Below are 12,556 nucleotides of genomic sequence, written 5' to 3'. Positions count from 1 at the left end.
CTTGATCTTGTGAAAGCCAAAAAATTAAATTATGTTTGACCCCTCTCCAGACACTTTTTACTGATGAGTAGTGTATGTGCAGTGTTTTATCGAAAGTATCCGATAACCATTGAAAGGAAGAAGAAGAAAATAATCAAAAAATGTATCTGTCAAAACAAAACTGGCAACATTGCCCCATTGAATTGTCAGTTCTTGTCGCGTCACATGACCTGTTTTGTCCCCGTGACCAAAATCGCAGGAAAGTTCAAAAACTCAAGAGGTTCTCATAAGGAATAACTCTACAATGGATATGTTGGATCCATTAGATTCCAGGTAAAGGCGGTTTTAGTCTAAAAACCACAAATATTGTACATATTCGAAAGAATTATGTAATGCCATAAGTTCTACAAGGTCATTCATTTGTTCTGATAATGAGCAAATGTTTATGTTTGAATAACTCAATTGATAAAGTATCGAAATGATAATCACAGCTTTCGTAAACATTCATTGTTGATTACAGTGAGACAGAAATTGTGGAATCAAAAGTCCTGATCACTGAAGAAATCATTGACAAACACCAACATGGTATTGATAGTGATGATGAGCAAAATATTGTTAATCACCTATCACCGCAAACATTACTAGAAACTCCTGGAGATGAAGTACATTATTCCCTTAGATCACCGGACGGTAACAGAAATATTTTCAATGAATTTTCCCTGTGACTTATGTATTCTTATAGGGATTGTTACATACCGAGTACTTCAAGTTGATGACAGTGGAGATTCTGGACCACAAATAGTAGCTGCTGGAACTGGATACCCTATGGGTAACCCCCAACCCGTATTAACAAGTAATTTAAATGGTCAGCTGTATGTTATAGGAAATAATGATGTTTTCACAACACAAACAGGTACAAGAGCAATAGCACCAAGATCTTCCATTGTAGAGACCAATAATAGTGGATTATTACATATTAAAAAAGTATGTATTTCTTCATCAGGACCCTGCAATTCCTTTGGAAAATATATCTTTGAATTACTTGTTGCATTATTTGTAGAGAGACGAGAGGAGAAGGGCGACACATAACGAAGTTGAAAGGAGAAGGAGAGATAAAATCAACAACTGGATAGCTAAATTAGCGAAAATAATTCCAGAAGGAAGTTCTTCCGATATCAAAGGAAATGGTCATTATGATGGACAGTCAAAGGGGGGAATTTTAGCCAAAGCCTGTGATTATATTATAGAATTGAAAGATGTACAGCTGCATTTAGATAGTTGTCTCAAAGAAAACAAAGCTCATCAACAATCAATTGAAATATTGAAGCAAAAAAATTTCTCGCTAGAATGTGAAAATAGAACACTTAGGGAAATGTTGAAAAGGAACGGTATTGAAATACCAGACAATGAGATTTCTTAGTCAAATTTATTATGTTATGCGAGATAACAGACCATATGATTGAGTTTTCCCATTTTTCAAAAGTTCAAATGTGAAAATTTTGGTCATCAGAATTAATTCATCCAGTACCAATTGGTGGGATTCTATACTATGATCAATTTATGTTAATGTAAGTACACTGGACAATATTCTGAATTTCTAGATTTCCAGGAATTTCCTGCAATTGTTATATATGGCTAATAATCTGATATTTTGTTGAATTATTTGTTTTAAAATGCAAATGCAATACTTGATTTGTGCATTTTAGTTAGAGGTTTGTGAAACTTTCTCATTTATGATGATAGCATTAGTGATAGTTGATTATTGCCATTGAATTTATGTTAATGATTGTTATTATATAACTACATAAAAAATATCACTAACATTATTTGGAGGTTTTTTTGCTTTGCCATCAATGGGTAAACATCGTTGCCAGTACAGTGGTACTGTTACCATACTGAAAAAGTGGTTGAAAGTAAAAAACATCTCTTGACGGTGGCTTTGTTTAATAATCACATACTTAAATGTCTAGATTTATGCATCACGAAAATGGTAAACACAGATAAACTGCCTATAAAGAAAAAGCCAATTGCGCCACATATAACTAAAATGGATATCATCGGAGAATATTTCAATACTGGATTCTCTTCATCCAATGGTAAAATTGGAATTATCATCAAAATAAAGAAGAGATACAGGAGACCTGTCACGCTGATAATGAGAGCAATGGTACCATTCTGTTTATCCGTTAAAGCCATCGTGGTTTGCAAAACCTCAAGAACGCCTTTGCAACTTTTTGCTAAATTTAGGCCATGGTGAAATAAAACAGTGAAAACACCGTAAATTTAGGCAAAAAAATTATAACCCTCTTTAAAAACAGAACATAGAGAAAGTAGATTTATGAAAATCACAAACCTCTTTGGTCAAAAACACAGAACATCATAAAATTACATTAAGTCTATGGAAACTTGTTTGTATTTTTTGGTTATCTAAAGGACTAAAGAGAGTTGTCACTTTGGATGTTTTGGAAATTTGGAATTTTGAGAACAAGATATGTCTATCCAAAACTGTATGCCTGTAAATAAAAAGTGCAGACTTTGCCTGCAAAAGACTGAAGCGTCGATAAATCTTTTCGAAGGAAATTTTCAGCAAATGATACTTGAGTTGACCTCTCTTAAGGTTTGTTTTTCATAGGGTGTTATCATTGAATCATATCAACATTTTCAGATAACAGAAGACGATATTTTCCCAAAGATTGCTTGCATCATTTGTATTGATGAAATTCAACAGGCGTTTAAAACTAGGAATCGAATTTTGGAATGCCATAAGAAGTTAGAACAATTGTACACAAATACCATAAATGAACCAGGCCAAAATTCCCACGATGGATCTATTCATAATTCAAAAGAGTCGAGAAGCAAAACTGATGAGTTAAAAGAAGATAAATGCTTGAAAGATAACTCCATCTACGAAGATTACAGTGATTTAGTGATAAAATCTGAACTTACTGAGGATAATGAGAATATCACCTATGAGGAATATGATCCTTCGAAAATTCAAAACAACATTCCTACTGAAGAAATAGATTCCAAGTTGAAAAATAGATCTTGTGACTTATATAATGACTTATCATTATTTGATCCCCTAAAAGTAGCATGTATAAATAAAAGAAGGCAGGACCAGCTACTTGGAAGAGACCAAATACCAAAACACTATATTTGTGATGAATGTGGTGAAGTTTTCCCTTATGATCTATATACTATCAGGCTTCATAGGTCAAAACATAAAAAGAGCAAATGTGAAATTTGTGGCATTGTTACTAGGACTGATAACATGAAGAAGCATATAGATGGACACAACAGTGGTCCTAGAGTGTGTGAATCATGTGGAAAAACATGTAAAAATATCGAAAGTTTGAGGAGTCATATATATTACATGCATACAACATCGGCTGATAAATTTAAATGTGACCAGTGCTCCAAAAGTTATCGAAAAAAATATAAGCTTGAAAGTCATAAAAATAAAGAACATACAGGTAGGTGGAGAACATATTTCTTCCCCTTCTCAAATTCATCATTGGTTTTTCCATTTAATCTATTCTTTGCAGGATCTCGTCGGTATACATGTAATATTTGTCAGAAAAAGTTCTTTTCTAACTGGGATTTGAAAAAGCACGTCAGTATGACCCATGAGAAACTACGACCATACATCTGCCAGTATTGTAACAAGGGCTTTTCTAGTTTACATGCCTTGAAGACCCACACTCGACAACATACCAATGAAACTCCATTTAAGTGTTCCATATGTGCCGAAGGTTTCCGACAGAATGTTTCTCTTCGTTCACATCTCAAATCAAAGCACAATATTGAAGAAAACAAGAATTTTCCTTGTGAGTTTTGTGACAAGTCGTTTGGTTCGAATTTTGCCCTTAAGGTACATCTGAGACTACACAGTGAGCAGTGCTATAAATGTGATGAGTGTGAGGAATATTTCAATCAAAGTATTTATTTGTTTAACCATATGAAGACTGTACATAACATGGAAGAGAGTATGGTTGATATAAAAAAATTTAAGATTAATGTTAGTAATGAAGCTAATGAAGATGATAAAAAGGACTAAAGAGGCCCATTTGGGAAGCATATCTGGGATGAACCAGGTGTGAATGAATGGAATGAATATTCGGTTTTTCTATTCGGAAAGGAGCTAAAAGATATGTATAAAACAATCGCTCTTAGTGTAGCGTGTACTGTTGAAAACATTTTTTATATAAAATAATTTTTTCTTCAAGCATAAGGCTCATTAAGTGTATGAAGTAAAATACGAAATGAAAAAATATGCCAAATATTTGTAACGCATACAAGTGTTGAGCTGCCTTTTATATTAATCTGTTTCAATAGAGAACCAATGAAGATGTTATCTTCTTGATTTCAATATATATTTGTAATATGTACTTAATCATACTTTAATGAATCTATTCAGATTGTTTGAAAGCTTTTCCAGTCATCGGTTAGGGGGCACAGGGAACATAGAGAACATAGACCCAGAAGTGGACCACTAGTCCAGTTCGCGGAGCGTCGGACCATAATATTATATTTTGCAGATCCTCGTCAAAGAGGAATCTCTTTGCCCTCGTCTTTCATTCCCAGAAAACAGAATTTCTGGGACTTGATTGATGATTAATTTCCAAAAAAATCGAAATTTAAAGTCTAATAAAAAGTTCGGCAAGAATCACCTCTGGTTTCTGTTAAATCCCTTCAGCAGTTCAGCCAAAGACTACCATTTGGTTCAGCCCAAAGAGTTACTACGGGATTGTACTAGTAGTACCAATATCTCTGTTACTCTTTGCGTTTGCAAACAGTATGGAGAGTATGTATCCTCCATACTAACAGCTCTGATTAGTGTTCTTCCAATAGAACATAGAAATCCTTTGTCTATGAGATTAACGGCCGGTTTCATAATCAAACCTAAAGTCGCTTTAATTTTAAAGCTTCCTTTAACCCAACTAAAAATGACATTAAAGGAAGCTTTAAACCTAAAGTGACTTTAAATTTGATTATGAAACTGGACGTTATATACTTTATAGTCTTTTGGAGACATAGTCTGCATTCTTTTGTGATAGACATACTGTTTTTTCAGGCGTGGACTACTTTCGAGATTAAGTTTTTCGTCTTATTTTATTTTTAGAACCTAAATAAATCCACACACACCGAGAAACAATTATAGAGGGTAGAGACATTACAATCTTTTTTCCATAATAATAATAACAGAGATAACCTCTGTCAATAAATAATAAGGTTCTGTGGTGAACCATAAATAATATTTTGCACCTGTCACCAGAACCTTTATTTATAAAATTTATATCAGTCTCTTATTTATATTCACTTCAAGCATTATTAACATAACCGAGCGAAGGGGAAACCGTTTTGTTATAAGTAGAAAGAATATGAATATTCATGTATATGAAGTTTCTCAGTCTAATGTGAACCACAGAACACGAAAATCCTATATCTCCATAAAACCATAACACTTTGGCAACATGGCATTTTAGAGTAAACTTCCGGTTTCTGGTCAGTTTCATTCAAGAGGCAGAGACAAGAGACAACCAAAGATTGTATCTCTATAATCTTTGAGACAACCTATGTCTAGCTATGCAATGAGTGACTACAGCTATCACCATAGGGATACATTCCAAGACTGCCAGAAACCAAAAGTTTCTGAGATTTCAACAAAAAAAGTAGCCCTATCGCTGATTTATTCTATCTATTTCTAAAATATAATATTTACAATCCATAAAATGTTTTATCACAAATATAATTGTGAATTGATATATTTACATTAAAGCTCAAATCACATCCTTTTTGCTAATATATTTTTGATAAAATTTGGACTAAAATTATGTTACATCCACATTCATGTCGTATGAGCATGTACTTTAGAATATGTGATTCAAGCATTCAGGTTCTGAAGAAAATCCCTGGCGGAATTTTTGGAATCAAGTACATTGCTCACTACTGTCCATTTTAGTCATACTTTCATTCATGGTAATCTCGTCTTCATGTTTACTTTCATCTTTTTCATAATCATTAGTTCGAAACTTATTTATGTCTATTATATTTTCATTCATGTTATGCACATTCTTCAAGTGATTTAATAGATAAATTTTCTGATGGAAATACTCTTGGCAATCATCACATTTATAATTGTTATCATTGTGTAGTCGCAGGTGTACTTTAAGGGCAAAATAAGAGATGAACGACTTGCTGCAAAATTCACATGGAAACTTCTTATCTTCTTCAATGTTGTGTTTCGACTTCATATGAGTACGAAGGGAAACGTTTTGCCTAAAACCTTCTGCACATATGGAACATTTATAGGGAGCTTCATTGGTGTGTTGCCGTATGTGTGTCTTCAATGCATATTTGCTGGAAAAGCCTTTTTGACAGTGGTCACATTTATGAGGACGTAATTTCTTATGGGTCATATTGATATGGCTTCTCATATCTTTAGCTGTGAAAAATTTTTTGTCACAAATATGACAGATATGTTTTCTAGCCCCTGTAATAAGACTCAGTAGATACAAAATCGATATGCTACTTAATTTTAGTTATTATACTGGAATGAAATATTTCAATAGATTTTTATTTCTTACCTATATGTTCTTTGTTTTTGTGTTCTTCAAGCTTATATTTCATACGATAACTTCTCGGACACTGATCACATTTATATTCATCTGCAGACTTTCTATGCATGTAGAATATATGACCTCTTAAACTTTCCAAATTTTTACAGGTCACTCCACACAAATCACAAACTCTAGGACCACTAGTATGACAATCTAAGTGCTTACTCATGTTATCAGACCTGATGACAATTCCACATATTTTACAAGTACTCTTTTTATGTTTCAATTTATGGAGATTGAAGGCATACTTATCATTCGAAAAATCTTGTCCACATTCATCACAAATGTAGTGTTTATCAGTTATAATTTTTCTAATGTCCTGTTTTCGTGATCTTTTTTCATTTGGAAACATTTCCTTCCTTGCATTGAATAGTGTCATATCGTATTGTTTACCAGATCTATCTTTTACTTTAACATCTTCCAAAATATTCACATCATTCTCAGTATTCAAATCATCGAAAACATCATAAGTCATATCATTACTCTCTTCAGTTAGTTCTGTTTTTATTACCAAATCGTCCAATCCATCAACTTCACTATAAGTGAGGATTTCTTCTAAACCTTCATCTTGATTTATTTCAACCCCATTATCTTCTGAATCGGAATAATCAGTTAATACAATTATCTCAGGTTTATTAATATTTTGTTGATTCATATGCAATTGAACTAACTTTTTATGACATTCAATAATCCTTCTTCTAGTTTTGGTTGCTTGTTGAATTTCATCAATGCAACTGATACAAGCCGTGGTAGGATAACCGTCGTTTTCAGATATCTGAAAAAGGCTAATGAAATTTGTTGTTTCTCGCGAAAATCCTAGAATTACCTCAAGAGAAGTCAACTCCACTATCATTTGCTGAAAATTTCCTTCGAAAAGATTTATATATGCTGCGGTCTTTCGCAGACACAATCTACATTTTTTGTTACCAGATATACTGTATTCTACAGACATCATTGCTTTCTGAAAATTTAATTACTTTTCAAGACTTCATTATTTTAATAACAAACCCACCGTTGGGTTGACATCACTGACAGTAGGTTGACGTAACTTGTTAACCTCTGTAATGTTCATAGATCCTGAAAGCAAAGAGCTAACCTATCTCAAAGAGGAGATATCTCTTTCTATGAAAACAGTTGGAGTGATGTAGAGTCTACTCTCCAGAATCTTTGGTGATCTTCACAATTTCTTTTAGAAAATTTTTATTTTAGCTTTTTTTTTACATAAAGAAGTATATTCACAATAATTTTTCCTTATCCCTTATATTGTCCTTCTCGAATGCTGACCATTGCTGAAGTCCTCATTTCCACCTCTTCCGTTTGAACTGTTTTTTGTTGAATCTTTTCTATAATTATTCCCATTCCTTGACGATCTTGTTGCCTGGAAATCTGTTCTTCACCAACAGATAGCTGGATTTGTATGAGAGTTGAACAAATCTAATTGTTAACATAAAAATTTAGAAATTAAAATTTTTTAATGAAAAAAGAATATAAGAACTTAGGATACTGATAATAAATAGAAAAAAATGGTTCTAGATAGAGCTACTTACCAGAACCTTTGAAACTAACAATAAGACCAGATAGCAGCAACTAGCAGTATAATTCATTTCTAAAAACTACCTTTTCTTTCGCAATCCTCACTTTTTATATTCACAATGGTAGAGCAATTTAAAAAATTGTAGGCTGAATTCACTTGTATAAGTCATGCATGTTAGAAATTTGTTTATTTAATCTTCAAGTAAATTATATGTTATGATAGTGTACCATAATTATCTAGATAATTTCTTCTGATCAGCACTTACAAGATACAGAATTATAGGGCAGGCTGCAAAATAACACTTCAAAACTTGAAATTGATCTGTCTCTTTTTCAATATTCGCTATATAAATTGATAGATAGACTATGATAAATGTGTTATATAGACCTTCCATAACTGAAAACATCTCAATTCTGAGAGATCTCAAATAGGCTTAAAACAGACATTAAACTCAAATTAATTTGGAGTTTCTACTGTATTGACAACTTTTGCATTATCTGATTCTAAACTAACACTTTCTAGTTTTTTCTCAACAGAATCAATTTTAGCTGCAATTTCAGCATACTTTTTAGCTCTATACGCTTTCTTTGCTTCTTCTAGAAGTACATTGTGTAATAAGTTTTTATTTGAACTGTTATCAGGTAATAATGTTGGATATGGATGACCTCTCAATTCCAAGACAGCTTTGGGATGCTGATCCATAGGATAAGGCGGCCTGGGTGCTCTGTATAATTTTGTGTATGATATATTATAGTCCTGGTACCTGGGAACAAATACTTTGAACAATTTGTGAACCAACTGTTTTTCGATTAGCCAATAATCAGCCAATTCCATTGTGGTTTTATGACAGTCCCCATGGCGCAGAGCTTCCGAAATCAGCTGAAATGATTTATTCGTTATTCTCTCCAGAATATTCTTTTCTGAATTTTGATAACTTACTCTCTCAGCATACATTCGAGCCTCATCTGCCCTGGGATAATTCAGCTCTATCCTTTCATATTTGAATAATGCAGTGACTGTTTTTCTGAGTTTATGTAATCTACCCTCGGGACCATTAGGATTTCGAAATTTTCTGAGACGAGGATTTACCTTCGTTTTTAATCTAGAAACTAATTTAGAAACATCGGCTTGATTCATGTTATAAATTATCCAAGAAAATCAAGCGATTATCAAGAGGTTAGGAGGTTCTAACCTCAGTTATGAATATTTGTGCTCTGTGGTCTGTCTGAGCTTAGGCAACACTAAATACATTTAACTGTACGGCAAGTATCGACCGATAGGAAGGGATGAGGAACTCCAGTACATCGATAGTCGATATCGACAAAATGTTCTGTAAACAGAACAATTCAAGATTCGAAATAGAGCCGGTAATGGGGTGATGAATGAAAATGTAATGGAAGTGTTATCAAATGAGCATGTCCCCGCTACAGGAGGTTGAACGTGTAGAATTTCATTATTAATAGTCAACCATAGAAATATGACTTTTTTTCAAGAAAAAAAAATAGTATACTGAAGCCTCAGAGGGAAAAGCCCTGTTTATTCATGAATATTTTGAGAGTCGAGTAGGCTAGCTTACATAAGGTTCACTAAAATTTGGAGCTCATGTATAATTTTTTTTCTTTTATTCTGAATGTCCGATTTTTGTAATATGTCCACAGAAAATTAAGTAAAATTCCACGTTTCATTGAGTTTTCTTATTCAAATAATCTGTATGAATCTCGGAGCGAGCCAGCCAAGTATAAAACGAGAAACGACACCAAGAGCTCGAAGAAGTGAATGTCGCCGCGCTTAAGGAAAAGCAGTAAAATCACCTTTTTAATTGTTTTGGGGGAGGGGGTCCTCGCCAATTACCATCGGGGGGCACTTGGAAGTAGAAAGACCGAATCTGCTGCCCACCGATCGAATTAAGTGAGAGGGAAACCGTTTGATACAGTTTTTTGAGTATCTTATGAAAATTTCCAGCGATTGCAGATAACCAGTAACAATTCCGACGCGCTGTCTTTCACATCGGGCGCTGAATCGAGTGTGCGCGCTTTTTTTTACCGCTTCTTGTTTCCACCCCTAACCCCCTGGATTACCCCGCATGGGACGCTATGGTAGGTCCTGGAATCTCAAGTACCTTATCGAATAAAGATGCGAACTTTTTACTATTATGTTCATTAATTTCAAAATCATAGAAATATTGTAACCCTAACGCCTCTAACCATAGAAATCAAAAATTTAAATTTGCCGCATTTCAAATCTGGATCGAATATCGGTCGATGTTCTAACTGCCTAACTTCATTGGATGAAGGTATTAGGCAAAACTGAAATATGTACATTTATTCCTCAGTTCATAAAACTCAATCAACAGTAGATTCTTGATGTCAAGAGAAACACTTCTTTTACATTTAATTTTTTCCGATTTGGCCCTGATAAAAAGATATAGCCATTTAAGGTTTTCAGTGTTTTCACCCCTGAACAAATATAGTTACCTTCAGAATAACTAGCTAAATCTGTGACACTACATATCTGTGGATCTTTTAAACAGGGTTGTATTCAGCCAAAACACCCAATTTTTCAATTATCACAGATACTTCTTAAGTTTTGAACATCAAATTACTCGATAAATATTCATTAGATAGCATCAAGTTAGTTTCAAGATTTGGGTTCTTTGAATTTTTGGTAATTTTATGGTACGTACCAGTTCAAATAATATTAATAATATAATGGTACGTAATGTCATAATAAGAAAACTGGAAGACGTGGGTGATATCTTGTTTCCGAAAAAGATCAATCAAATAAATGAAAAACTATATTCCGAAATTCATTTCATTCGATAAAACCGTTTCTGAGAAATTTTTTATGGTTTTTCAACAGCCTGTAACTTTTAAACCGATCCAATTCAGAGAAAATGGTAAAGGAAAAAAGTGTTTCTTTTGAAGTCAAGAATCTACTCTTAAAATATTTGTAGGAGTCAAAGACTAACCCTCTATAGTGATACGATCCGAAATTCACCACAACTCTTTGAATCGGTAATCCAAAAACACTCACTAAGTTTTGATTGAATTGAATCGGTATTTTTGCAAATATTGAAAAAATTTCAAATACCTATAACTCCGAAACCTTTCAGTAGATTTCGTCGCTTAAGGACTTAATGCGCTCATTCGGACCCTAAACCAACCCTGGAAATTCCAAGCTCTTTTCATTCGGAAGTTACAATGGGCCGGATAGAATTGATTTGAACATGAGTTCTTCAGGGAAAATTAAGTTTAAATTGGCGTGAAATCAAATGTAGAATCTGCCTTCTCTGTTTGCCGGTTTAGTTTCCGAATACTCTATATTTCATCACCGCTTTAGTACATATTTATTCAAATAAGTTGAAATGAAACTCTTTTTTATTGTCTCTCGAAAATTTTAGAAAATTAAATGTTTGATTTTATATTGAGTTATTCTAGAATGAATAATAAACTGACCAAGGTATGAATAATGCAATGAAATTATTGTGAAACTCATTCGATGAAGTATATCGATTGAATAAATTATTCATTAACTTGCTTACATGAACTCGATTTAATTGATAATTAGTAGAGGTAATTTCCTTCTAACATCATAGCAGCGTTATGAGATGAATGGTCCTTTTTGTGCTGATATAATATTGATACTCATTTAAATATTGAAAAAAAAATGCAGTTTGATGATATGTTTCCAACATCATCCCCATAAAGTTTTCAGCACCACCAGGAACGGACTGACCCTAGCACTCAATGGTCAGAAACTTTTTCTGGTTGTAGATATCAGCGAAATTCCTCCATTTATGTATTTTATCATTAATTCTGCAAAAAATGGTATACCGGTGCAACATCGAAAAAATGCATTGTTCTCGAGTTACAAGCATTTTTATGACTGAATGTCAAAATATTTTTTCATTACCTACTACTGCAAGAACTATTCTATTAAAAATCTCTTCTTCCAATGCAGCTATCCTAACATCTAGCAATCACAATTATTTGGGGTTATAGATCTAGCTGTGAAATGCAAGTTCACTCGCATACAATTTTATATACATGCAGGTTGAGTTAGAATGATAATGGCAATCTTTTTTTTTAATTTGAAGTAAAAAGCATTTACCATCAAAGTATGTAATCACAAAAAGTAGTTGGTATAGTTTTTCATATATTTCTTTTATATATATACTTCTTCAAAACTGAAGATTTGAAAGTTTAAATTGGAGCAAAATATGCATCAGCTTCAATTATGCACAGTTTAAATTCTTCAAGTTCATATGCATGCAAATTATTCCGAAAAAGGAGAATTTTAACTTGTCAAGTTTACTTTCAATCATAAATTTACATCAATAAAATCAAAGAAGAGATTTCCCTGAATTCTCGATGCATATTCAAATGTGTTGAATATCATACGCCGATTGTGATTCATAATTATA

At 33.1% G+C, this 12,556-nt stretch overlaps 5 protein-coding genes across 6 annotated transcripts in view; 3 read left to right on the top strand and 2 right to left on the bottom strand.

The window, feature by feature from the left end:
* The first annotated feature begins 171 nt into the window (after positions 1-171).
* LOC123309625 (upstream stimulatory factor 1) lies at positions 172-1,805 on the top strand. 2 transcript variants are annotated; one of them, XM_044892827.1, is made up of 5 exons: positions 172-312; positions 500-669; positions 722-832; positions 893-963; positions 1,040-1,805. In XM_044892827.1, the coding sequence occupies exons 1-5, from the start codon at positions 284-286 to the stop codon at positions 1,397-1,399; spliced, it is 741 nt and encodes a 246-aa protein (XP_044748762.1). In that variant the 5' UTR covers positions 172-283; the 3' UTR covers positions 1,400-1,805. The 2 variants fall into 2 exon arrangements, with proteins under 2 accessions (XP_044748762.1, XP_044748761.1); XM_044892826.1 differs by having other exon boundaries at positions 722-963.
* Positions 1,806-2,378: 573 nt separating this feature from the next.
* LOC123309624 (zinc finger protein 43-like) lies at positions 2,379-4,238 on the top strand. The gene is made up of 3 exons (XM_044892825.1): positions 2,379-2,596; positions 2,645-3,452; positions 3,525-4,238. Exons 1-3 carry the CDS (start codon positions 2,471-2,473, stop codon positions 4,034-4,036), a joined length of 1,446 nt encoding a protein of 481 aa, XP_044748760.1. The 5' UTR covers positions 2,379-2,470; the 3' UTR covers positions 4,037-4,238.
* Positions 4,239-5,662: 1,424 nt separating this feature from the next.
* LOC123310103 (zinc finger protein 8-like) lies at positions 5,663-7,688 on the bottom strand. Its single transcript, XM_044893484.1, has 4 exons — positions 7,612-7,688; positions 7,426-7,560; positions 6,567-7,374; positions 5,663-6,472 (listed from the first exon to the last, which is right to left on the bottom strand). Exons 1-4 carry the CDS (start codon positions 7,669-7,671, stop codon positions 5,910-5,912), a joined length of 1,566 nt encoding a protein of 521 aa, XP_044749419.1. The 5' UTR covers positions 7,672-7,688; the 3' UTR covers positions 5,663-5,909.
* A 755-nt stretch (positions 7,689-8,443) lies between these two features.
* On the bottom strand, positions 8,444-9,368 carry LOC123309362 (39S ribosomal protein L17, mitochondrial). Its single transcript, XM_044892444.1, has 2 exons — positions 9,073-9,368; positions 8,444-9,012 (listed from the first exon to the last, which is right to left on the bottom strand). The coding sequence occupies exons 1-2, from the start codon at positions 9,268-9,270 to the stop codon at positions 8,590-8,592; spliced, it is 621 nt and encodes a 206-aa protein (XP_044748379.1). The 5' UTR covers positions 9,271-9,368; the 3' UTR covers positions 8,444-8,589.
* Positions 9,369-9,908: 540 nt separating this feature from the next.
* The window catches only part of LOC123310433 (uncharacterized threonine-rich GPI-anchored glycoprotein PJ4664.02-like), a 32,975-nt gene continuing 30,327 nt past the window's right edge, over positions 9,909-12,556 (top strand). The window contains exon 1 of the mRNA XM_044893900.1: positions 9,909-10,229. The gene's annotated coding sequence lies outside the window, so the exon portion shown is untranslated. The remainder of the gene's footprint in view (positions 10,230-12,556) is intronic.

The sequence above is a fragment of the Coccinella septempunctata genome, chromosome 3, assembly GCF_907165205.1.
Source record: "Coccinella septempunctata chromosome 3, icCocSept1.1, whole genome shotgun sequence".
Taxonomy (NCBI): Eukaryota; Metazoa; Arthropoda; class Insecta; order Coleoptera; family Coccinellidae; genus Coccinella; species Coccinella septempunctata.
This window is presented reverse-complemented; position numbering and strand designations above follow the sequence as displayed.

Bases quoted from the DNA above. Each gene is read 5' to 3' on its own strand.
- LOC123309625 (XM_044892826.1), top strand. From the start codon at position 284: ATGGATATGTTGGATCCATTAGATTCCAG. The intron at 313-499 runs GTAAAGGCGGTT...TGTTGATTACAG, and splicing joins TTGGATCCATTAGATTCCAG to TGAGACAGAAATTGTGGAAT. The intron at 670-721 runs GTAACAGAAATA...GTATTCTTATAG, and splicing joins TTCCCTTAGATCACCGGACG to GGATTGTTACATACCGAGTA.
- LOC123309624 (XM_044892825.1), top strand. From the start codon at position 2,471: ATGTCTATCCAAAACTGTATGCCTGTAAATAAAAAGTGCAGACTTTGC. The intron at 2,597-2,644 runs GTTTGTTTTTCA...CAACATTTTCAG, and splicing joins TTGAGTTGACCTCTCTTAAG to ATAACAGAAGACGATATTTT. The intron at 3,453-3,524 runs GTAGGTGGAGAA...TATTCTTTGCAG, and splicing joins TAAAAATAAAGAACATACAG to GATCTCGTCGGTATACATGT.
- LOC123310103 (XM_044893484.1), bottom strand. From the start codon at position 7,671: ATGAACATTACAGAGGTTAACAAGTTACGTCAACCTACTGTCAGTGAT. The intron at 7,561-7,611 runs GTGGGTTTGTTA...TTAAATTTTCAG, and splicing joins TCAGTGATGTCAACCCAACG to AAAGCAATGATGTCTGTAGA. The intron at 7,375-7,425 runs GTAATTCTAGGA...AGCCTTTTTCAG, and splicing joins TGGAGTTGACTTCTCTTGAG to ATATCTGAAAACGACGGTTA.
- LOC123309362 (XM_044892444.1), bottom strand. From the start codon at position 9,270: ATGAATCAAGCCGATGTTTCTAAATTAGTTTCTAGATTAAAAACGAAG. The intron at 9,013-9,072 runs GTAAGTTATCAA...AAATCATTTCAG, and splicing joins CTCGAATGTATGCTGAGAGA to CTGATTTCGGAAGCTCTGCG.